The sequence below is a fragment of the Triticum aestivum genome, chromosome 6A (genome assembly GCF_018294505.1).
Source record: "Triticum aestivum cultivar Chinese Spring chromosome 6A, IWGSC CS RefSeq v2.1, whole genome shotgun sequence".
In the NCBI taxonomy this organism is placed as follows: Eukaryota; Viridiplantae; Streptophyta; class Magnoliopsida; order Poales; family Poaceae; genus Triticum; species Triticum aestivum.
In genome coordinates, this window is record NC_057809.1 from 613,207,048 (window position 1) to 613,232,376 (window position 25,329).

The window sequence follows — 25,329 nt, forward strand, 5'->3', positions numbered from 1 at the left end:
TGATCGGGTGTGATAAGCTCTACGTCCATCTACAACGGGTGCAAGCCAGTTTTGCACACGCAGAATACTCAGGTTAAACTTGACGAGCCTAGCATATGCAGATATGGCCTCGGAACACGGAGACCGAAAGGTTGAGCGTGAATCATATAGTAGATATGATCAACATAATGATGTTCACCATTGAAAGCTAATCCATTTCACGTGATGATCGGTTATGGTTTAGTTGATTTGGATCACGTGATCACTTAGAGGATTAGAGGGATGTCTATCTAAGTGGGAGTTCTTAAGTAATATGATTAATTGAACTTAAATTTATCATGAACTTAGTACCTGATAGTATCTTGCTTATGTATGTTTGATTGTAGATAGATGGCCCGTGCTATTGTTCCGTTGAATTTTAATGCGTTCCTTGAGAAAGCAAAGTTGAAAGATGATGGTAGCAATTACACGGACTGGGTCCGTAACTTGAGGATTATCCTCATTGCTGCACAGAAGAATTACGTCCTGGAAGCACCGCTGAGTGCCAGGCCTGCTGCTGGAGCAACACCAGATGTTATGAACGTCTAGCAGAGCAAAGCTGATGACTACTCGATAGTTCAGTGTGCCATGCTTTACGGCTTAGAATCGGGACTTCAACGATGTTTTGAACGTCATGGAGCATATGAGATGTTCCAGGAGTTGAAGTTAATATTTCAAGCAAATGCCCGGATTGAGAGATATGAAGTCTCCAATAAGTTCTATAGCTGCAAGATGGAGGAGAACAGTTCTGTCAGTGAGCATATACTCAAAATGTCTGGGTATAATAATCACTTGATTCAGATGGGAGTTAATCTTCCAGATGATTGCGTCATTGACAGAATTCTCCAATCACTGCCACCAAGCTACAAGAGCTTCGTGATGAACTATAATATGCAAGGGATGAACAAGACTATTCCCGAGCTCTTCGCAATGCTGAAAGCTGCGGAGGTAGAAATCAAAAAGGAGCATCAAGTGTTGATGGTCAACAAGACCACTAGTTTCAAGAAAAAGGGCAAAGGGAAGAAGAAGGGGAACTTCAAGAAGAACGGCAAGCAAGTTGCTGCTCAAGAGAAGAAACCCAAGTCTGGACCTAAGCCTGAAACTGAGTGCTTCTACTGCAAGCAGACTGGTCACTGGAAGCGGAACTGCCCCAAGTATTTGGCGGATAAGAAGGATGGCAAGGTGAACAAAGGTATATGTGATATACATGTTATTGATGTGTACCTTACTAGAGCTCGCAGTAGCACCTGGGTATTTGATACTGGTTCTGTTGCTAATATTTGCAACTCGAAATAGGGACTATGGATTAGGCGAACACTGGCAAAGGACGAGGTGACGATGCGCGTGGGAAACGGTTCCAAAGTCGATGTGATCGCGGTCGGCACGCTACCTCTATATCTACCTTCGGGATTAGTATTAGACCTAAATAATTGTTATTTGGTGCCAGCGTTAAGCATGAACATTATATCTAGATCTTGTTTGATGCGAGACGGTTATTCATTTAAATCAGAGAATAATGGTTGTTCTATTTATATGAGTAACATCTTTTATGGTCATGCACCCTTGAAAAGTGGTCTATTTCTGATGAATCTCGACAGTAGTGATACACATATTCATAATGTTGAAACCAAAAGATGCAGAGTTGATAATAATAGTGCAACTTATTTGTGGCACTGCCATTTAGGTCATACCGGTGTAAAGCGCATGAAGAAACTCCATACTGATGGACTTTTGGAACCACTTGATTATGAATTTACTTGGTACTTGCAAACCGTGCCTCATGGGCAAGATGACTAAAACACCGTTCTCCGGTACTATGGAGAGAGCAACAGATTTGTTGGAAATCATACATACCGATGTATGTGGTCCGATGAATATTGAGGCTCGTGGCGGATATCATTATTTTCTCACCTTCACGGATGATTTGAGCAGATATGGGTATATCTACTTAATGAAACACAAGTCTGAAACATTTGAAAAGTTCAAAGAATTTCAGAGTGAAGTTGAAAATCATCGTAACAAGAAAATAAAGTTTCTATGATCTGATCGTGGAGGAGAATATTTGAGTTACGAGTTTGGTGTACATCTGAAACAATGCGGAATAGTTTCGCAACTCATGCCACCCGGAACATTACAGCGTAATGGTGTGTCCGAACGTAGTAATCGTACTTTACTAGATATGGTGCGTTCTATGATGTCTCTTACTGATTTACCGCAATCGTTTTGGGGTTATGCTTTAGAGACGGCCGCATTCACGTTAAATAGGGCACCATCAAAATCAGTTGAGACGACGCCTTATGAACTATGGTTTGGCAAAAAACCAAAGTTGCCGTTTCTTAAAGTTTGGGGCTGCGATGCTTATGTGAAAAAGCTTCAACCTGATAAGCTCGAACCCAAATCGGAGAAATGTGTCTTCATAGGTTACCCAAAGAAGACTGTTGGGTACACCTTCTATCACAGATCCGAAGGCAAGACATTCATTGCTAAGAATGGATCCTTTCTAGAGAAGGAGTTTCTCTCGAAAGAAGTGAGTGGGCGGAAAGTAGAACTTGACGAGGTAACTGTACCTGCTCCCTTATTGGAAAGTAGTACATCACAGAAAACTATTTCTGCGACACCTACACCAGCAAGTGAGGAAGCTAATGATAATGATCATGAAACTTCAGGACAAGATACTACTGAACCTCGTAGATCAACCAGAGTGAGATCCGCACCAGAGTGGTACGGTAATCCTGTTCTGGAAATCATGCTGCTAGATCATGATGAACCTACGAACTATGAAGAAGCGATGGTGAGCCCAGATTCCGCAAAATGGCTTGAAGCCATGAAATCTGAGATGGGATCCATGTATGAGAACAAAGTATGGACTTTGGTTGACTTGCCCGATGATCGGGAAGCAATTGAGAATAAATGGATCTTCAAGAAGAAGACTGACGCTGACGGTAATGTTACTGTCTACAAAGCTCGACTTGTTGCAAAAGGTTTTCGACAAGTTCAAGGGGTTGACTACGATGAGACCTTCTCACCCGTAGCGATGCTTAAGTCCGTCTGAATCATGTTAGCAATTGCCGCATTTTATGATTATGAAATTTGGCAGATGGATGTCAAAACTGCATTCCTGAATGGATTTCTGGAAGAAGAATTGTATATGATGCAACCGGAAGGTTTTGTCGATCCAAAGGGAGCTAACAAAGTGTGCAAGCTCCGGCGATCCATTTATGGACTGGTGCAAGCCTCTCGGAGTTGGAATAAACGCTTTGATAGTGTGATCAAAGCATTTGGTTTTGTACAGACTTTCTGAGAAGCCTGTATTTACAAGAAAGTGAGTGGGATCTCTGTAGCATTTCTGATATTATATGTGGATGACATATTACTGATGGGAAATGATATAGAATTTTTGGATAGCATAAAGGGATACTTGAATAAGAGTTTTTCAATGAAAGACCTCGGTGAAGCTGCTTACATATTAGGCATAAAGATCTATAGAGATAGATCAAGACGATTAATTGGACTTTCACAAAGCACATACCTTGACAAGATTTTGAAGAAGTTCAAAATGGATCAAGCAAAGAAAGGGTTCTTGCCTGTGTTACAAGGTGTGAAGTTGAGTCAGACTCAATGCCCGACCACTGCAGAAGATAGAGAGAAAATGAAAGATGTTCCCTATGCTTCAGCCATAGGCTCTATCATGTATGCAATGTTGTGTACCAGACCTGATGTGTGCCTTGCTATAAGTTTAGCAGGGAGGTACCAAAGTAATCCAGGAGTGGATCACTAGACAGCGGTCAAGAACATCCTGAAATACCTGAAAAGGACTAAGGATATGTTTCTCGTATATGGAGGTGACAAAGAGCTCATCGTAAACGGTTACGTTGATGCAAGCTTTGACACTGATCCGGACGATTCTAAATCGCAAACCGGATACGTGTTTACATTAAACGGTGGAGCTGTCAGTTGGTGCAGTTCTAAACAAAGCGTTGTGGCGGGATCTACATGTGAAGCGGAGTACATAGCTGCTTCGGAAGCAGCAAACGAAGGAGTCTGGATGAAGGAGTTCATATCCGATCTAGGTGTCATACCTAGTGCATCGGGTCCAATGAAAATCTTTTGTGACAATACTAGTGCAATTGCCTTGGCAAAGGAATCCAGATTTCACAAGAGAACCAAGCACATCAAGAGACGCTTCAATTCCATCCGGGATCTAGTCCAGGTGGGAGACATAGAGATTTGCAAGATACATACGGATCTGAATGTTGCAGACCCGTTGACTAAGCCTCTTCCACGAGCAAAACATGATCAGCACCAAGGCTCCATGGGTGTTAGAATCATTACTGTGTAATCTAGATTATTGACTCTAGTGCAAGTGGGAGACTGAAGGAAATATGCCCTAGAGGCAATAATAAAGTTATTATTTATTTCCTTACATCATGATAAATGTTTATTATTCATGCTAGAATTGTATTAACCGGAAACATAATACATGTGTGAATACATAGACAAACAGAGTGTCACTAGTATGCCTCTACTTGACTAGCTCGTTAATCAAAGATGGTTGTGTTTCCTAACCATGAACAAAGAGTTGTTATTTGATTAACGAGGTCACATCATTAGTTGAATGATCTGATTGACATGACCCATTCCATTAGCTTAGCACCCGATCGTTTAGTATGTTGCTATTGCTTTCTTCATGACTTATACATGTTCCTATAACTATGAGATTATGCAACTCCCGTTTTCTGGAGGAACACTTTGTGTGCTACCAAACGTCACAACGTAACTGGGTGATTATAAAGGTGCTCTACAGGTGTCTCCAAAGGTAGATGTTGGGTTGGCGTATTTCGAGATTAGGATTTGTAACTCCGATTGTCGGAGAGGTATCTCTGGGCCCTCTCGGTAATGCACATCATATAAGCCTTGCAAGCATTACAACTAATGAGTTAGTTGAGAGATGATGTAATACGGAACGAGTAAAGAGACTTGCCGGTGACGAGATTGAACTAGGTATTGGATACTGACGATCGAATCTCGGGCAAGTAACATACCGATGACAAAGGGAACAACGTATGTTGTTATGCGGTCTGACCGATAAAGATCTTCGTAGAATATGTAGGAGCCAATATGGGCATCCAGGTCCCGCTGTTGGTTATTGACCGGAGATTCGTCTCAGTCATGTCTACATTGTTCTCGAACCGTAGGGTCCGCACGCTTAACGTTACGGTGACAGTTATTATGAGTTTATGCATTTTGATGTACCGAAGTTAGTTCGGAGTCCCGGATGTGATCACGGACATGACGAGGAGTTTCGAAATGGTCGAGACATAAAGATTGGTATATTGGACGGCTATATTCGGACACCGGAAGTGTTCCGGGTTATTTCGGATAAAACCGGAGTGCCGGAGGGGTTACCGGAACCCCCCGGGGAAGCAATGGGCCTTATTGGGCCTGAGGGGAGAGAGAGGGCAGCAGCCCAAGAGGTGGCGCGCCCCCCCTCATGGGGAGTCCGAATTGGACTAGGAGGGGGGGGGCGGCCCCCCTTTCCCTCTCCCTCTCCCTCTCTTTCCTTCCCCCTCAAGTCTCCTAGTTGGACTAGGAAAGGGGAGTCCTACTCCCACTAGGAGGAGGACTCCCCCTCCCCTTGGCGCGCCCCATAGGGCCAGCCGGCCTCCCCCTTGCTCCTTTATATACGGGGGTAGGGGGGCACCCTAGAACACACAAGTTGATCCACGTGATCATTCCTTAGCCGTGTGCGGTGCCCCCTGCCACCATATTCCACCTCGATCATATCGTTGTAGTGCTTAGGCGAAGCCCTGCGTCGGTAGAACATCATCATCGTCACCACGCCGTTGTGCTGACGGAACTCATCCCCGAAGCTTTGCTGGATCGGAGCCCAGGGAGCGTCATCGAGCTGTACGTGTGCTAAGAACTTGGGGGTGCCGGAGTAACGGTGCTTGGATCGGTCGGATCGGGAAGACGTACGACTACTTCCTCTACGTTGCGTCAATGCTTCCGCTTCGGTCTACGAGGGTACGTAGACAACACTCTCCCCTCTCGTTGCTATGCATCACCATGATCTTGCGTGTGCGTAGGATTTTTTTTGAAATTACTACGTTCCCCAACAGTCCAACCTCCGCAGCCGACTCTGATCGGAGGGAATCGAGGATGGCCTGCTACTCCACTTGCAGATCCCCGTCGCCAGCGTCCCCCACATCCTCCTTCTCTGGCTCATCCTCCTCGTCCTCCTCGTCCTCCAGATCCACCGCATCTGGAGGTATCCCCACGGTGATCCAGGCTTCGCGCCTAGCCCGGATCTGCTCAAGGAGCTCGAGCCGGCGCTCCAGCGTCAAAAAGGGCTCGCTCCTCACTCGGCGGCGTGGGGGCATGGCTACTAGGCTGACGGGCGGAGTGGAAAGTGGCGGCGGCGACAGAGAGGAGGAGGAAAATGTGGATGGATGGTAGGGTTTCGGTGCCGCCGGTCGACTTAAATAGCCGGGCAATACACTATGCGACCCGCCGGAGCTACGCCACGCGGTGCCACCGGTCCGACGGAGGAGACGAGCATCAGAACGCTGGGTTTGAGGGCGTTTCCGGCTGGGACCCCTTCGTTAGTCCGACGTGGCGGGCGTGCCCTGGCGCGCCCGGGCGCCCCCATATCTGCCCCATATTTGGGCTGGATATGGGGGGTGTCGGTCAGCCTAGGCGTTTGAGAACCGTTTGAAGGCCCGTCTGGGTTAAAAAATCGTGACCGGGCAGCGACCGGGCGGCCTGCCCAGGCGTATGAGGCGGGTTTGAGAGGTCCAGCTGTAGATGCTCTTATGCAACTGCGGATAAAATCAAGGAAAACCTATAACATACAAAATTACATGCATACATACTACAAGTTATAATAATTTATCAAGTACAGGGAGAGTAATTTTATGTAAGCTATGTACCAAATCAAGAAAAAATGCATTTGATGAGGGTTGAGCTGAACGATGCTCATCTAAGACCCAACACAAAGTATGCATGTGATGCATATTAATTGGTGAATCCATAAACATGGATGACATATTTGGCGATAGAATAACTAGTAAGCAAGCAATATAACAGTCATAGGACAAACCATGCATATATTTTTATATTCTAGAACTAACTCCCTGCAAAACAAATATGCAGATAATTCTCTGGTTTACTTATTTGCACCCCAAAAATAAAGCATGATTCTAGAAACATCGATAGACTTTCTAGATCTCTGTCATGGTATCTAAGTAAACTAAAATAGGCATAAATACTAACATATATTTGTATTCATTCAAGTGGCACAAATTAGTATTTGGTCTGATGTTTGTTGTTAGACAAAAAAAGAATAATAAATCAAGTGTTTTGAACAAAAACCATATTGTATTCCTTTTACTTAATGCTTCAAATTAAGTGTAATTAAATTTCTCATGAATGATATTAAGATTGTATAATATTACTTTCTTATATATTTAATTATGTCATTAAATAGTTGTTATTGCAATAAAATTAGCAAGTCAAGATAATTTATCAAAATTAGTTAGTATCATATGTTGAAAAGGATAATTTGTGATTGTAAAGATAAAATAGTTTAGTCTAAATAACACACCGCTTCAAACCAAAGTCAAGCATTGCGTATAAGTTAAAATAACCATTGTACTAATTGAAAAAATTAATATGATTAGTTAAATAAAATATTAGTGTATAGGTAAAAACTTAATTTTTTAAGTCGATTATGTGTTCCAGCAACAATTCTAATGAGTGGTTCCATAGAGAAAGCCCGAGTTGATTTTGATCTAAGTTTCATGAGTACAAAGGTGCTTAATTGGAAATAGATAACTAATTATCGGTAGCAGTGAGACTTTATTTTAAATGAATATTAAAGGAGAAATTAAATATATGGTTGAGAATAAGTATGTATATATAGTTTTGATATTTATTATTGGATATTTTAAACAAAATAGAGAATTTTGGTAGAGTGCAAAGTTAGTCGTCGGCTGTAGGACTGATCATCTGGCGGCTTACAGGGTTTGCAGAATAGTGTTTGTACAAAATAGATCTTATGTATGCATGCATTTATTTCTACACCAGGAGTGCATTGCACACACGATGAATAGTAAAATCAAAACAAATAACAAAAAAGAAACATTTTTAAACATGCTAATTTATGACCAATTGTTCAAACAATGACTTTGGATCTCATGGGTCAAGTTCATCATTTAAGCTTAACTGAAGAGACTATGCGTCAAAATATCACTCTGTGTATGCCACAGGATAAAGTACATCCAAAAGGCTAGAGGTGTAGTGCACAACAAATATAGGTTATGGATAGAGTGTTTTTACCTTATCTCTTGCCGTGACCTAGGTGGACTCCTCAAAATGATGTTTCTCATGATTTGCGTGAGAAAGAAAACATCTAGACTTTGGTCATGGGAGGAGTATCTCTAACTATTGGGGAACGTAGTATTTCAAAAAAAATACGATCAAGGAAGATCTATCTAGGAGAAGCATAGCAACGAGCGGGGAGAGTGTGTCCATGTACCCTCATAGACCGAAAGCGGAAGCGTTTAGTAACGCGATTGATGTAGTCGAACGTCTTCATGATCCAACCAATCCAAGTACCGAACGTACGGCACCTCCGTGTTAAGCACACGTTCAGCACGATGACGTATCTCGAGCTCTTGATCCAGTTGAGGATGAGGAAGAGTTCTGTCAGCATGACGGCGTGGCGACGGTGATGATGAAGTTACCGGCGCAGGGCTTCGCCTAAGCACTACGACGATATGACTGAGGTGTTAACTGTGGAGGGGGCGCCACACATGGCTAGGAACAATTGATGTGTGTTCTAGGGGTGCCCTGCCGACGTATATAAAGGAGGGATAGGGAGGGAGGCAGCCTAGGGCGCGAGGCCCCTAGTCCAATTGGCCCCCCTACCATATTTGGACAAGGGGGAAAGGAAGGAGGGGGGAGGGGAAGGAAGTAGAGCCCTACTTCATACTTTCCTTTTCCTCCTCTCTTTTTTCCTTTCGCCCCACGTGGTCGGCCCTATAGGGGGCGCACCAGCCCCTTGTGGGCTGATGTGTTCCCTTACTTGGCCCATTAAGCCCATATCTTTGCCGGGGGTTTCCTGGAACCCCTTCCGGTGTCCAAATACCATCGTCGTATATATGAATCTTTACCTCTCGACCATTTCGAGACTCCTCGTCATGTCCATGATCTCATATGGGACTCCGGACAAACTTCGGTCATCAAATCACATAACTCATAATACACATCATCATCGAACGTTAAGCGTGCGGACCCTACGGGTTCAAGAACTATGTAGACATGACCGAGACACATCTCCGGTCAATAACCAATAGCGGAACCTGGATGATCATATTGGCTCCTACATATTCTACGAAGATCTTTATCGGTCAAACCGCATAACAACATACATCATTCCCTTTGTCATCGTTATGTTACTTCCCCGAGATTCGATCGTCAGTATCATCATACCTAGTTTAATCTCGTTACTGGCAAGTCTCTTTACTCGTTCCGTAATGCATCATCCTGCAACTAACTCATTAGTCACATTGCTTGCAAGGCTTATAGTGATGTGCATTACCGAGAGGGCCCAGAGATACCTCTCTGATACACGGAGTGACAAATCCTAATCTCGATCTATGCCAACCCAACAAACACCTTCGGAGACACCTGTAGAGCATCTTTAAAATCACCCAGTTACGTTGTAACGTTTGATAGCACACAAGGTGTTCCTCCGGTATTCGGGAGTTGCATAATCTCATAGTCAGAGGAACATGTATAAGTCATGAAGAAAGCAATAGCAAAAAAAACTCAACGATCATAATGCTAAGCTAACGAATGGGTCTTGTCCATCACATCATTCTCTAATGATGTGATCCCGTTCATCAAATGACAACACATGTCTATGGTCAGGAAACTTAACCATCTTTGATTAACGAGCTAGTCTAGTAGACAATACTAGGGACACTTTATTTTGTCTATGTATTTACACATGTATCAAGTTTCCGGTTAATACAATTCTAGCATGAATAATAAACATTTATCATGATATAAGGAAATAAAATAATAACTTTATTATTGCCTCTAGGGCATATTTCACTAACATGTATGTGTCACATTTTCTTGGGTACCCAAACTATCTTGTTACTAGTAGCAACAAGGGTTTTGCGTGGAGTTGGAGTAGTCGAAGTGGTAGGGTGGTGCTAGACAACCCATTTCTTTTCGGGTGCCATCACAATTGTTCAACCTTGATTGTAGTTGGTTGGTTCTTATTTGCCCTGTACAACTTGATCGTATTGTTGTAGCCGCGAGGAGTGTGAACATTATTTCCACATGTACTTTGCAATTGAATGAATCACATCTATTCACTAGTAGTACAAACTAAGTCTTGGGGTATCAGTGAGCTTCTCATGCAATACCATTAGCATGATATTGACGAACAAACCCAACACTTCATTATTAGGACTTGACCTTGTTTACGTCATGTCCAATTGAACTTGTTGGTACCTTCCACACTTTTGTAGATTCATTGACTAATGATTTCCTTTAACCTAGCGTAACTTTTCTCAAGAAGTTCTTGGCTAGACATGCGGTTAGAGGAACTCATACTAACATGAACATTTGAGGAAGCAACATGGATGATAAGGCAATAGCAGTAATCGCATTGATGGACTTGTAAGTAGGATCAGGGTCATTTGAAGTGACCTTAGTTGACACTTATGGTGAAATGAGAGACTCCCTAAGGTGTATATAAATGCGAGCAACATTCTTCTTCTTAAGATTGGCATAGAGATCTTTGAGACACTCATGATTGAGCTTAAAGCATTCATCTCAAGGCATAACCTCTCACGAGACACTCGAAGTTCTCTATGATGTTTAGAAAGAGTCTCATGCACTTATGTTTATAAATGGACGGAGTACTTTGTGTTCATTTTCCTTCTTTGAAGTTGTAATTTCTTGATGAAATGTACTCCCATGTGGTTAATAAATTAAAGTAATGGGAGTCTTGTAGGCACATGACTAGGGCCTATGCTTTATTTTGTTCCAGACTCCCGGTTTCTCATGAATGGCCTCACAACAAAATTCTTTGTTCGGACAACCGTCATGTTGAAAAATATATTTTCCTACATGTATACAAATGTAAATACCGGTGCACCAAAAATTTATATTTATCTGGTGCCGACATGTGGTTGTTTAATTCTATATAACTAAAGATCTAAATAGATGATTCACACTGAAACTATTTTTTTCAACATGCAAACATACATGGTTCCATTCTGTTGTGCTATTGTTTTTTTAGAATTTATACTGCATATTTTTTAATTGACGCCGCTTATGTTCTATATTTTATTACTATATATAATCAAGTGCAATAAATGATATAGACTTTAATTTTTAATTATCATACTAATAATTTAAATATTCATGTTAAAATATACTGCTGCCGTTGCTCGTAATAATATGTGAGGTAACATGTAGGTTTTTTAGATTAATCATATAGTTATTTTTAAAGAGACGGGCTACCAGCTTCTAAAGCATGGTATGGAAGATATTTGCTCCTTCTATTTCCTTACAAATAATAAGAATGAACTGAGAAACTTGAGCATCCTCCATTGCTCTTGCTCTATTCTATGAACTCACAGGAGAACACGTGGTTTTACCCTCGCTCACATTGTTCCCTGTATGTAGGCAAAGTATGAGTAGCGGTCACCGAATACGCAACGGAAACTTATCTATGCGTTTTTCATCCCTGAAAGCCACACGATACTCAAGAATCAAAGTAACTGCACAAGAAATTAGGCCACCACATTTTCTTTATGAAAGGCAACAGAAAATTTACAAGAGAACCTGTCAGCATTGCAAACAAAACAATGCAACAGGTCAATAACACACCATACAAAAACAGATTACTCGCTCAAAGCTATATTACGCGTTACTGAACTGAACGTTGCTGCTCCGCACTACCGAGTACCCCGGCACATAGCTAACGTCACCATGGCACATGATCCCACATGTCATTGATACAGCAAAGATGCAAGAGTTGGAGAATATCATACTCTGTTATCCATACCATCCATACCAGGCAACACCATTATATCCTTCAGACAAAGTACCTGCCACACCCTCCTTTAATTTAAGATTAAATAGACCCCTTCTACAGCTCTAACCAGCAATAATATCGATAATCCAGCACACCGCAAAAGAAGAATTCAGCAGAAAATGGTTTATAGCCTCAGCAGCAACAACATCTCTAAGCTGCCAACTAGGTACTGTATGTAGGAGTGTCTGATAACATGATGCATTCTCAAAAGATGACCAGGTTCAACTACCCAACCAACTACAGCGGACACGGTCAGCTCGTGCTGGCGCTGGCGCTGGCGCCGGCGGTGGCGGGGGCCTTCTGCTGCCGGGCCTTCTCGACGAGCGGCGTCAGCTGCTTCTTCTCCGCCAGCGCCTTGAGGAGGTTGAACAGGAACGGGATGTAGTTGTGCTTCCTCCGGACGTTCTCCGTCTTCCACTTCCTGAACTTCTCCTCCTCCATCGCGATCTTCTCTCCCACGGCCTCCACCGCCAACGCCACCTCCGCCAGTGTGCCGTTCAGGGACTCCTTTTCTGCGGCGGCTGTGGCCTCATTGCTCAGCTCCTGCAGGATCTGCTCCCTCTTCTTCTCCAGCTCCTTCAGCTCGGCAGTGTACACGTCCTTCCTGTTCTTTATGATGGCCATGAGGTTGAACCTGATCTCGCTCTGCGAGTAGCGCTCGATCCTCTCCTGGATCACCGGCTGCACCATCTGCAGCCACCCGAGGTCCTCTGGCCCGCCCGGGTACTGCCCCAGGCTGATCGGCCCTTCCTTCAGCCCATCCAGTTCGTACAGGACGCCCTCGAATGGTATGTAGCTTATGAAGTGGTAGACCTCGTCGTCCTTGGTGGCGGCTTTCTGCTCATCGGAGACGAATGGCTCTGGCCTTGCAAAGCTGTTGTGGGCAGCCCGGATGGAGTCGCTGTTGTTGATGGCCAGGCCCTTCATGTCAGGCGCGAAAGCTCCTGTGAACTCCTTCAGGTTTGATAGCTCTGGACCTATGTCGATTTCTGGGCGGTTCATGAGGATTGAGAGGATAGCTTGAGTGGCACATGCATTCGTGATCACCTGAACATTGATGAATTAGACCAAGCACTGAATGCTAAGTACTAAACATAGGCAGCTTCAGGGACAAAACGAAATTAACCTGGCGAGCAAAGAACAGGTTTGGGTTTGGGTCACTGACAACAGGCCGTTCATCATTTCCTCCAGGCATCCACTTGAAGAGAAAAATTAACCCATATACTGGCCTATGACAAGTAGAACGTAAAAATATGTTAAGGACATTCAGAGAGAAGAGATTAATGACACTAACAACAAACATCCTCACTGTAGTTGACTAAGAGAGTCCACGTCTAGAGAGTAAAGCTCCTCCACCTGTTTAATAATAGCATCACAACGTAAGAGACAGCTAACAGATACTCCCTCCATCCCATAATATAAGAGCGTTTTTTACACTAGTGTAGTGTCAAAAGCGCTCTTATATTATGGGACGGAGGGAGTACATCCCAAAAATGGCATAAGCTTGTAGGAGCCTTTTTCAAATATAACTGGAAACCTCAGATACAATGCTATCCATAAAAATTATAAAATCCCCTAATGCTACATATATTATGGTAATAAAAACTACATGCATAATCAAACTGAAAAATTGAATCATAGGCTCATATGAACATTATTCTGGTATCTCCATCCAACAGGCCGTTCATCATTTCCTCCAGGCGTCCTTTATGGATCAATCATAGGGAGCTCTGTATCTTAATTTTGCATTGGTTTAACAGTGGCATACAGGCATATATAAAACCCAACCACTGTCAGGATTATTGTGTCTTCACATTATATCCAAAGCCATTTGACTGTCCCACAACATTTTCTTCAAAAGGTTCTCTTATCCTAGAAAGTTACTGCTATTTAAACTCAAGTGTATCTATTCATAAAGGATTTGTTCTTTAAATTCAGGCCCATGTCATCACAACTAGTATAGGAGTACGAGTTCACCATAAGCCTTGACTAGTGTATACTCTGCTTATTATACAGACATAGTACAGAGCTGTAGAGGTAGTTCCTCGTTGCAGATTCAATCAGGTTTTCATAAATTCTTTAAAACAGAGAGGCAAACCCACTAAGAAGACTCTTAAACTGCGAATCTCAACAAGCAATTTCAACCAAGTATTTTACACCATTCCATGACTACATATCAAAACTAACCGATAACAGGTTTCATAGCTAAATCATGTTCAGACAAGGAAAACAATGACCCCTGGAAGCTAACCTGTACACCTTTTACTTGCATCTCCTGAATCAACTCGGTGAAAACACCTACAAGGCATATGCTCTGATCAAAGATATGCATATGTGATGTTCAAAACAGTGACAAGAAGATTGCACCCAACTGTTAGTCTGAGCAAAGAACAAAGATAGCATACAAACAAGATACAGAGCTCCCTATGATTGATCCATAAAGGACGACGACTTAAGCACTGGTATAACCAGTGGTTTACTCAAACTAGCATGGTGGATGTTTTATTTACACTTCAGCACCCGATTATTCCCCGCAAGCCGTAAGAAATACAATTTGCTGTTGCTGAGCAGCACAACTGACTTGGGGCTTTCTTCCCAACTAGTTATGTACAGTGGGAGGTAAGGAATCAAGGATCCCTAGCCGAATCGAATTCAGGTGAAGTTATGAATTTATGATGAAAATAAAATAAAAGAGGAGCAGGCCTTCACACTAATGCGAAGCCAACAGATAGCAGTAGCCGTCGAAGGTCGAACACACAGACTTACTAGTCCACTACTCTGATTCTCACAAGTGCAGCAGACACTAAAAGTTCATTGCCTGCACGGCTGGATTGATCAAATCCCAAAAGCCGGCCATCCAATCCAAACAAGTAAACACAGCACTGATGGGATAAGCCAGAGCTAGCGAAGCATGTAATCCAAGCACAAACAGCTAATCTAGGTAATAAAACCAGGGTAAACTGTGAGACATCACGCTTACCGGGATCGGACTCGATGGTGCACCACGACATCCTCGCGGGATCCTCCGACCGCGCAGCAGCGAGCGAGAGAGGCGAACCTGCCAGCAACACAAGCAGCACTGTCAGTACCTACTCAGACGTCACCGATGAAGCGCCCCCAAAAATCTCGGGGAGGGCGAGCTACAATCCGCTGCCAGAGCAGCCGAATCGAGCCCTGGGCCGCGGCGTCCTCGGCGAGAGGAAACGGGGCTCAGATTCGACTGCTCTGCCGGTCCGAGCGGGCTAGGTCAGGGCTGCCGTACCTGGGGGAGACGGGCCTCCGCGCGAGCCGGGGGCTGTGGAGACGGCGAGCGAGGAGTTGCGTCGCACTCCGGCGGTGGCGACGGGAGGGGGCGGCGGCGCGGGCGTGCTGACGAGACGGGACGAGACCTAGCTAGCAGAGGGAGAGGCGGGGGAGGCTTGAAGAAGGGGTGGATGGGTGGGTCGGGTCGGGTCGGGTCGAGCCAGCCAAACCGACCGGAAGAGCCCAAGATGATCTCTTAGCATAATATGTCTCACTATGTTTTTAAAAATAATTAGTTATTGAAAATAAGACTAATAAATAATTTATTGTAGACATCCTTTTTGTCATCTCTAAATTACATGCAAAATTTAAGATAAGACTATTTTATCAATCATTATACATGCCCTAAGCGACAAACCAAATTATGGAAACTTCAAAAAGGCACGACGCTCAAATGGAGCATCCAAACCACAATGTGTTTTCGCCGTTGCCTCCGTTTCGATCAGATCTTCCGGGTTGGATCGAAATTGATATGTTTCTGATGGCATTTACTCTATTGTATTTTATACCGGTGCCGCCATCGTTTCTACGGTACTGTGTATGCCATGTTTTGGTCAAAGCGAAGTATTTTACTTATTTATTAGTACAGTAGATGTTGATATATTTTGATATGAACTTGGTCAAGCATGGAAACGTTTGGCCTTTTTTCGATGAAAAGTATAATACGACATTTTATATTTTTGAAACAGAGGAAGTAATAAGTGACTGGTATAGTACTTGAGTTCTCTAATAGTTTATGTGTAAGGCTGTTTAAAGCTAAGTATTTTCCAAATGGGCATTTACTTGACACGGTTTTCACAAGCAACCCGTCGCTTACATGGCAGTCCATTGTGCATGGGCTCAAGCTTCTGAAAAAAGGTGTTATTTGGTGATTGGAAATGGCCAAGATGTACATATATGCAGAGACCGATGGATCGCACGCGAGCCAACTAGAGGTCTAATTACACCCTGTGGGAGGTGTCGTCTGAAGTGGGTCTCGGAGCTACTGAATATTCATGGTAATTAGGACCTTAACAAAATAAATTTGTATTTTCTCCCTGTTGATATCATTGAAATCCAGAAAAATCAAACAATCTACTTGTCTAGATGATGATTTTGTTGCTTGGGCGCCTGAGAAAAGTGAAGTTTTTACTATATATACGTGGTGCGTACAAATTGGTCAGCCATTTGTCCTTCTTAGGGCGTGTTCTGAACCTGTCTAGCTTCTCAAAACTTCACAAATCCAGCTTTTTGAGCTAACTTCTCACTTCATCTGGCTATTCCGATGCGTTCGGCTTGCTTGGCAGCTTTTCCCAGCCATTCCGATGTGTGCGGGCGGGTTGTTGCGGGGGACAGGAGCCACGCGAGCTGTGCGAATCGTTTTTCACGACTTGGCGGTGGCATCCTCGCTGTAAATACGCCGGACTCCTCGCTTCTCCGGTTCGTGAAGCTGGCAAAAGGCTGCTTCAATATTTTGCACTAGAGGCCCGCAGCGCTTCGCGAAGCCCACTCCACGGAGCTCAGACGTTCGGTCTAACTTCGCTCGCGGAGTTGGAAAAGCCTGGAGCGGGAGGAGTTCAGAACACGTCCTTAATCTTCATTCATGTGTGCTCAGATGATGTTCTAGTGAAAGGGAAAATAGCAGCCGCAAGTTTTTAGAGACCGGTTCAGGTCACATGTGTTAGAGTTATAATATAAGTCATGTACCCCTTTGTATTTATCCCGTTGTATAAGGGTTTCCTGCATATGTTCCACACCTGTACATGTGTTGGGGAACATAGCAGAAATTCAAAATTTTCCTACGTGTCATCAAGATCTATTTATGGAGAGACCAGCAACGAGGGGAAGGAGAGTGCATCTACATACCCTTGTAGATCGCTAAGCGGAAGCGTTCAAGTGAACGGGGTTGAAGGAGTCGTACTCGTCGTGATCCAAATCACCGGAGATCCTAGTGCCGAACGGACGGCACCTCCACGTTCAATACACGTACAGCCCGGTGACGTCTCCCATGCCTTGATCCAGCAAGGGGAGAGGGAGAGGTTGAAGAAGACTCCATCCAGCAGCAGCACGACGGCGTGGTGGGGGTGGAGGAGCGTGGTACTACAGCAGGGCTTCGCCAAGCATCGCAAGAGACGAGGAGGGAGATGTGTCACGGGAAGGAGAGGGAGGCGCCAGGGCTTTGGTCCGGCTGCCCTCCCTTCCCCCCACTATATATAAGGCCAAGGGAGAGGGGGGGGGGGCGCAGCCTTGGCCCTTCCTCCAAGGAAGGGTGCGGCCAGGGAGGAGTCCATCCTCCCCAAGGCACCTAGGAGGTGCCTTCCTGTAACACCCTCGATGCGGCTATATCTCCCACGTGTCGAGGCACGACTTAGAGGCATAGCCGCATTGAAAGCAATGTCGCAAGTCGGGAAATCATCACACATCCCATGTACATAAATAATATAAAGGGGATGAACATAGTTGGCTTACACTCGCCACGTCACATCAAAGTACATAAATAACATCCATCATACAAATCACTCATGGCCCGACTACGGCGCCAAAATAGAAAAGACCCCCAACATGCGACAAGGCCCTGAATCTAACCCGACTGGGCACCACTACTGATCATCAGGAAAAGACACATAGTAACGCTGAGAGTCCTCGTCGTACTCCCACTTGAGCTCAAGCGCGCCATCTGGAGCTGTATCATCTGTCCCTACATCTGGTGTAATAGTAATCTGTGAGCCACAGGGACTCAGCAATCTCGCACCCTCGCGATCAAGACTATTTAAGCTTAATAGGTAGGAAAGGGGTAATGTAAGTGGAGCTGCAGCAAGCGACTAGCATATATGGTGGCTAACTTATTCGCAAAAGAGAGCGAGAAGAGGAGGCAAAGCACGAGCGGGAAACTGGAGAGCAACCTGCGCAAACATAACTCCAACACCGTGTCCACTTCCCAGACTCCGCCGAGAAGAGGCCATCACGGCAACTGAAGGAAATATGCCCTAGAGGCAATAATAAAGTTATTATTTATTTCCTTATATCATGATAAATGTTTATTATTCATGCTAGAATTGTATTAACCGGAAACATAATACATGTGTGAATACATAGACCAACAGAGTGTCACTAGTATGCCTCTACTTGACTAGCTCGTTAATCAAAGATGGTTATGTTTCCTAACCATGAACAAAGAGTTGTTATTTGATTAACGAGGTCACATCATTAGTTGAATGATCTGATTGACATGACCCATCCCATTAGCTTAGCACCCGATCGTTTAGTATGTTGCTATTGCTTTCTTCATGACTTATACATGTTCCTATAACTATGAGATTATGCAACTCCCGTTTACCGGAGGAACACTTTGGGTACTACCAAACGTCACAACGTAACTGGGTGATTATAAAGGAGTACTACAGGTGTCTCCAATGGTAGATGTTGGGTTGGCGTATTTCGAGATTAGGGTTTGTCACTCCGATTGTCGGAGAGGTATCTCTGGGCCCTCTCGGTAATGCACATCACATAAGCCTTGCAAGCACTGCAACTAATATGTTAGTTGTGAGATGATGTATTACGGAACGAGTAAAGAGACTTGCCGGTAACGAGATTGAACTAGGTATTGGATACCGACGATCGAATCTCGGGCAAGTAACATACCGATGACAAAGGGAACAACGTATGTTGTTATGCGGTCTGACCGATAAAGATCTTCGTAGAATATGTAGGAGCCAATATGGGCATCCAGGTCCCGCTATTGGTTATTGACCGGAGACGTGTCTCGGTCATGTCTACATTGTTCTCGAACCGTAGGGTCCGCACGCTTAACGTTACGATGACAGTTATTATGAGTTTATGCATTTTGATGTACCGAAGGTTGTTCGGAGTCCCGGATGAGATCACGGACATGACGAGGAGTCTCGAAATGGTCGAGACGTAAAGATTGATATATTGGAAGCCTATGTTTGGACATAGGAAGTGTTCCGGGTGAAATCGGGATTTTACCGGAATACCGGGAGGGTTACCGGAACCCCCCGGGAGACTAATGGGCCTATTGGGCCTTAGTGGAAAAAGAGAAAAGGGGCAGCCCATAGCTGGCCGGCGCCCCCCCTTTCCCCAAGTCCTAGTAGGACTAGGATAAGGGGCCGGCCCCCCCTTCTCTCTCCTTTCCCCCGAGAGTCCTAATTGGAATAGGATTGGAGGGGGGAGTCCTACTCCCGGTAGGAGTAGGACTCCCCCTGCGCCTCCCTCTCCCTGGCCGGCCGGCCCCCCTCCTCCAACCTTTATATACGGGGGCAGGGGACACCCCAAGACACACAAGTTGATCCTTGAGATCGTTCCTTAGCCGTGTGCGGTGCCCCCTGCCACCAAATTCCACCTCGATCATACCGTTACAGTGCTTAGGCGAAGCCCTGCGTCGGTAGTACATCAAGATCGTCACCACGCCGTCGTGCTGACGGAACTCTTCCTCGACGCTTTGCTGGATCGGAGCCCGAGGAACGTCATCGAGCTGAACGTGTGCTAAGAACTCGGAGGTGCCGGAGTAACGGTGCTTGGATCGGTCGGATCGGAAAGAAGACGTACGACTACTTCCTCTACGTTGTGTGATCGCTTCCGCAGTCGGTCTGCGTTGGTACGTAGACAACACTCTCCCCTCTCGTTGCTGTGCATCACCATGATCTTGCGTGTGCGTAGGAAAATTTTCGAAATTACTGCGTTCCCCAACAGTGGCATCCGAGCCTAGGTTTTATGGTTTGATGTTATTTGCACGAGTAGAACACAAGTGAGTTGTGGGCGATACAAGTCATACTGCCTACCAGCATGTCATACTTTGGTTCGGCGGTATTGTTGGGTGAGACGATCCGGACCAACCTTACGCGTACTCTTACGCGAGACCGGTTCCCTCGACGTGCTTTGCACATAGATGGCTTGCGGAAGACTGTCTCTCCAACTTTAGTTGAACCAAGTGTGACTACGCCCGGTCCTTGAGAAGGTTAAAACGGAGTCTATTTGACGAACTATCGTTGTGGTTTTGATGCGTAGGTGAGATGAGTTCTTACTTAAGCCCGTAGCAGCCACGTAAAACTTGCAACAACAAAGTAGAGGACGTCTAACTTGTTTTTGCAGGGCATGTTGTGATGTGATATGGTCAAGGCATGATGCTGATTTTATTGTATGAGATGATCATGTTTTGTAACCGAGTTATCGGCAACTGGCAGGAGCCATATGGTTGTCGCTTTATTGTATGCAATGCAATCGCGATGTAATGCTTTACTTTATTACTAAACGGTAGTGATAGTCGTGGAAGCATAAGATTGGCGAGACGACAACGATGCTACGATGGAGATCAAGGTGTCGCGCCGGTGACGATGGTGATCATGACGGTGCTTCGGAGATGGAGATCACAAGCACAAGATGATGATGGCCATATCATATCACTTATATTGATTGCATGTGATGTTTATCCCTTTTATGCATCTTATCTTGCTTTGATTGACGGTAGCATTATAAGATGATCTCTCACTAAAATTATCAAGAAGTGTTCTCCCTGAGTATGCACCGTTGCCAAAGTTCGTCGTGCCCAGACACCACGTGATGATCGGGTGTGATAAGCTCTACGTCCAAATACAACGGGTGCAAAACAGTTGCACACGCAGAATACTCAGGTTATACTTGACGAGCCAAGCATATACAGATATGGCCTCGGAACACGGAGACCGAAAGGTCGAGCGTGAATCATATAGTAGATATGATCAACATAACGATGTTCACCATTGAAAACTACTCCATCTCACGTGATGATCGGTTATGGTTTAGTTGATTTGGATCACGTGATCACTTAGAAGATTAGAGGGATGTCTATCTAAGTGGGAGTTCCTAAGTAATTTGATTAACTGAACTTAAACTTATCATGAACTTAGTACCTGATAGTATCTTGCTTGTTTATGTTGATTGTAGATAGATGGCTCGTGCTATTGTTCCGTTGAATTTTAATGCGTTCCTTGAGAAAGCAAAGTTGAAAGATGATGGTAGCAATTACACGGACTGGGTCCGTAACCTGAGGATCATCCTCATTGCTGCACAGAAGAATTACGTCCTGGAAGCACCGCTGGGTGACAGGCCTGCTGCTGGAGCAACGCCAGATGTTATGAACGTCTGGCAGAGCAAAGCTGATGACTACTCGATAGTTCAGTGTGCCATGCTTTACGGCTTAGAATCGGGACTTCAACGACGTTTTGAACGTCATGGAGCATATGAGATGTTCCAGGAGTTGAAGTTAATATTTCAAGCAAATGCCCGAATTGAGAGATATGAAGTCTCCAATAAGTTCTATAGCTGCAAGATGGAGGAGAACAGTTCTGTCAGTGAGCATATACTCAAAATGTCTGGGTATAATAATCACTTGATTCAGATGGGAGTTAATCTTCCAGATGACTGCGTCATTGACAGAATTCTCCAATCACTGCCACCAAGCTACAAGAGCTTCGTGATGAACTATAATATGCAAGGGATGAACAAGACTATTCCCGAGCTCTTCGCAATGCTGAAAGCTGCGGAGGTAGAAATCAAGAAGGAGCATCAAGTGTTGATGGTTAGCAAAACCACTAGTTTCAAGAAAAAGGGCAAAGGGAAGAAGAAGGGAAACTTCAAGAAGAACAGCAAGCAAGTTGCTGCTCAGGAGAAGAAACCCAAGTCTGGACCTAAGCCTGAAACTGAGTGCTTCTACTGCAAGCAGACTGGTCACTGGAAGCGGAACTGCCCCAAGTATTTGGCGGATAAGAAGGATGGCAAAGTGAGCAAAGGTATATGTGATATACATGTTATTGATGTGTACCTTACTAGAGCTCGCAGTAGCACCTGGGTATTTGATACTGGTTCTGTTGCTAATATTTGCAACTCGAAACAGGGACTACGGAATAAGCGGACGCTAGCAAAGGACGAGGTGACGATGCGCGTGGGAAACGGTTCCAAAGTCGATGTGATCGCGGTCGGCACGCTACCTCTACATCTACCTTCGGGATTAATATTAGACCTAAATAATTGTTATTTGGTGCCAGCGTTGAGCATGAACATTATATCTGGATCTTGTTTAATGCGAGACGGTTATTCATTTAAATCAGAGAATAATGGTTGTTCTATTTATATGAGTAATATCTTTTATGGTCATGCACCTTTGAAGAGTGGTCTATTCTTGTTGAATCTCGAAGATAGTGATACACATATTCATAATGTAGAAGCCAAAAGATGCAAAGTTAATAATGATAGTGCAACTTATTTGTGGCACTGCCGTTTAGGTCATATCGGTGTAAAGCGCATGAAGAAACTCCATACTGATGGGCTTTTGGAACCACTTGATTATGAATCACTTGGTACTTGCGAACCGTGCCTCATAGGCAAGATGACTAAAACACCGTTCTCCGGTACTATGGAGAGAGCAACAGATTTATTGGAAATCATACATACCGATGTATGTGGTCCGATGAATATTGAGGCTCGTGGCGGATATCGTTATTTTCTCACCTTCACAGATGATTTAAGCAGATATGGGTATATCTACTTAATGAAACATAAGTCTGAAACATTTGAAAAGTTCAAAGAATTTCAGAGTGAGGTTGAAAATCATCGTAACAAGAAAATAAAGTTTCTACGATCTGATCGTGGAGGAGAATATTTGAGTTACGAGTTTGGTGTACATTTGAAAAATTGTGGAATAGTTTCGCAACTCACGCCACCCGGAACACCACAACGTAATGGTGTGTCCGAACGTCGTAATCGTACTTTACTAGATATGGTGCGATCTATGATGTCTCTTACTGATTTACCGCTATCGTTTTGGGGTTATGCTTTAGAGACGGCCGCATTCACGTTAAACAGGGCACCATCAAAATCCGTTGAGACGACACCTTATGAACTATGGTTTGGCAAGAAACCAAAGTTGTCGTTTCTTAAAGTTTGGGGCTGCGATGCTTATGTGAAAAAGCTTCAACCTGATAAGCTCGAACCCAAATCGGAGAAATGTGTCTTCATAGGATATCCAAAGGAAACTATTGGATACACCTTCTATCACAGATCCGAAGGCAAGACTTTTGTTGCTAAATTCGGAAACTTTCTAGAGAAGGAGTTTCTCTCGAAAGAAGTGAGTGGGAGGAAAGTAGAACTTGACGAGGTAACTGTACCTGCTCCTTATTGGAAAATAGTACATCACAGAAAACTGTTTCTGCGACACCTATACCAATCAGTGAGGAAGCTAATGATGATGATCATGAAGCTTCAGAACAAGATACTACTGAACCACGTAGATCAACCAGAGTGAGATCCGCACCAGAGTGGTACGGTAATCCAGTTCTGGAAGTCATGATGCTAGATCATGATGAACCTACGAACTATGAAGAAGCGATGGTGAGCCCAGATTCCGCAAAGTGGCTTGAGGCCATGAAATCTGAGATGGGATCCATGTATGAAAACAAAGTATGGACTTTGGTTGACTTGCCCGATGATCGGCAAGCAATTGAGAATAAATGGATCTTCAAGAAAAAGACTGACGCTGACGGTAATATTACTGTCTATAAAGCTCGACTTGTCGCGAAAGGTTTTCGACAAGTTCAAGGAGTTGACTACGATGAGACCTTCTCACCCGTAGCGATGCTTAAGTCCGTCAGAATTATGTTAGCAATTGCCGCATTTTATGATTATGAAATATGGCAGATGGATGTCAAAACTGCATTCCTGAATGGATTTCTGGAAGAAGAGTTGTATATGATACAACCAGAAGGTTTTGTCGATCCAAAGGGAGCTAACAAAGTATGCAAACTCCAGCGATCCATTTATGGACTGGTGCAAGCATCTCGGAGTTGGAATAAACGCTTTGATAGTGTGATCAAAGCATTTGGCTTTATACAGACTTTTGGAGAAGCCTGTATTTACAAGAAAGTGAGTGGGAGCTCTGTAGCATTTCTAATATTATATGTGGATGACATATTGCTGATTGGAAATGATATAGAATTTCTGGATAGCATAAAGGGATACTTGAATAAAAGTTTTTCGATGAAATACCTCGGGGAAGCTGCTTACATATTAGGCATAAAGATCTATAGAGATAGATCAAAACGCTTAATTGGACTTTCACAAAGCACATACCTTGACAAGATTTTGAAGAAGTTCAAAATGGATCAAGCAAAGAAAGGGTTCTTGCCTGTGTTACAAGGTGTGAAGTTGAGTCAGACTCAATGCCCGACCACTGCAGAAGATAGAGAGAAAATGAAAGATGTTCCCTATGCTTCAGCCATAGGCTCTATCATGTATGCAATGCTGTGTACCAGACCTGATGTGTGCCTTGCTATAAGTTTAGCAGGGAGGTACCAAAGTAATCCAGGAATGGATCACTGGACAGCGGTCAAGAACATCCTAAAATACCTGAAAAGGACTAAGGATATGTTTCTCGTATATGGAGGTGACAAAGAGCTCACCGTAAGAGGTTACGATGATGCAAGCTTTGACACTGATCCGGACGATTCTAAATCGCAAACCGGATACGTGTTTACTTTAAACGGTGGAGCTGTCAGTTGGTGCAGTTCTAAACAAAGCGTCGTAGCGGGATCTACATGTGAAGCGGAGTACATAGCTGCTTCGGAAGCAGCAAACGAAGGAGTCTGGATGAAGGAGTTCATATCCGATCTAGGTGTCATACCTAGTGCATCGGGTCCAATGAAAATCTTCTGTGACAATACTGGTGCAATTGCCTTGGCAAAGGAATCCAGATTTCACAAAAAGACCAAACACATCAAGAGACGCTTCAACTCCATCCGGGATTTAGTCCAGGTGGGAGACATAGAGATTTGCAAGATACATACGGATCTGAACGTTGCAGACCCGTTGACTAAGCCTCTTCCACGAGCAAAACATGATCAGCACCAAGGCTCCATGGG

The 25,329-nt window shown here is 44.1% G+C and overlaps 1 protein-coding gene across 1 annotated transcript; it reads right to left on the minus strand.

Moving 5' to 3' along the window:
- Positions 1-12,069: 12,069 nt before the first annotated feature.
- LOC123129070 (ubiquitin carboxyl-terminal hydrolase 2) lies at positions 12,070-15,592 on the minus strand. The gene is made up of 6 exons (XM_044549217.1): positions 15,402-15,592; positions 15,120-15,197; positions 14,391-14,437; positions 13,449-13,495; positions 13,266-13,368; positions 12,070-13,186 (listed from the first exon to the last, which is right to left on the minus strand). The coding sequence occupies exons 2-6, from the start codon at positions 15,148-15,150 to the stop codon at positions 12,392-12,394; spliced, it is 1,023 nt and encodes a 340-aa protein (XP_044405152.1). The 5' UTR covers positions 15,151-15,197; positions 15,402-15,592; the 3' UTR covers positions 12,070-12,391.
- Positions 15,593-25,329: the final 9,737 nt, after the last annotated feature.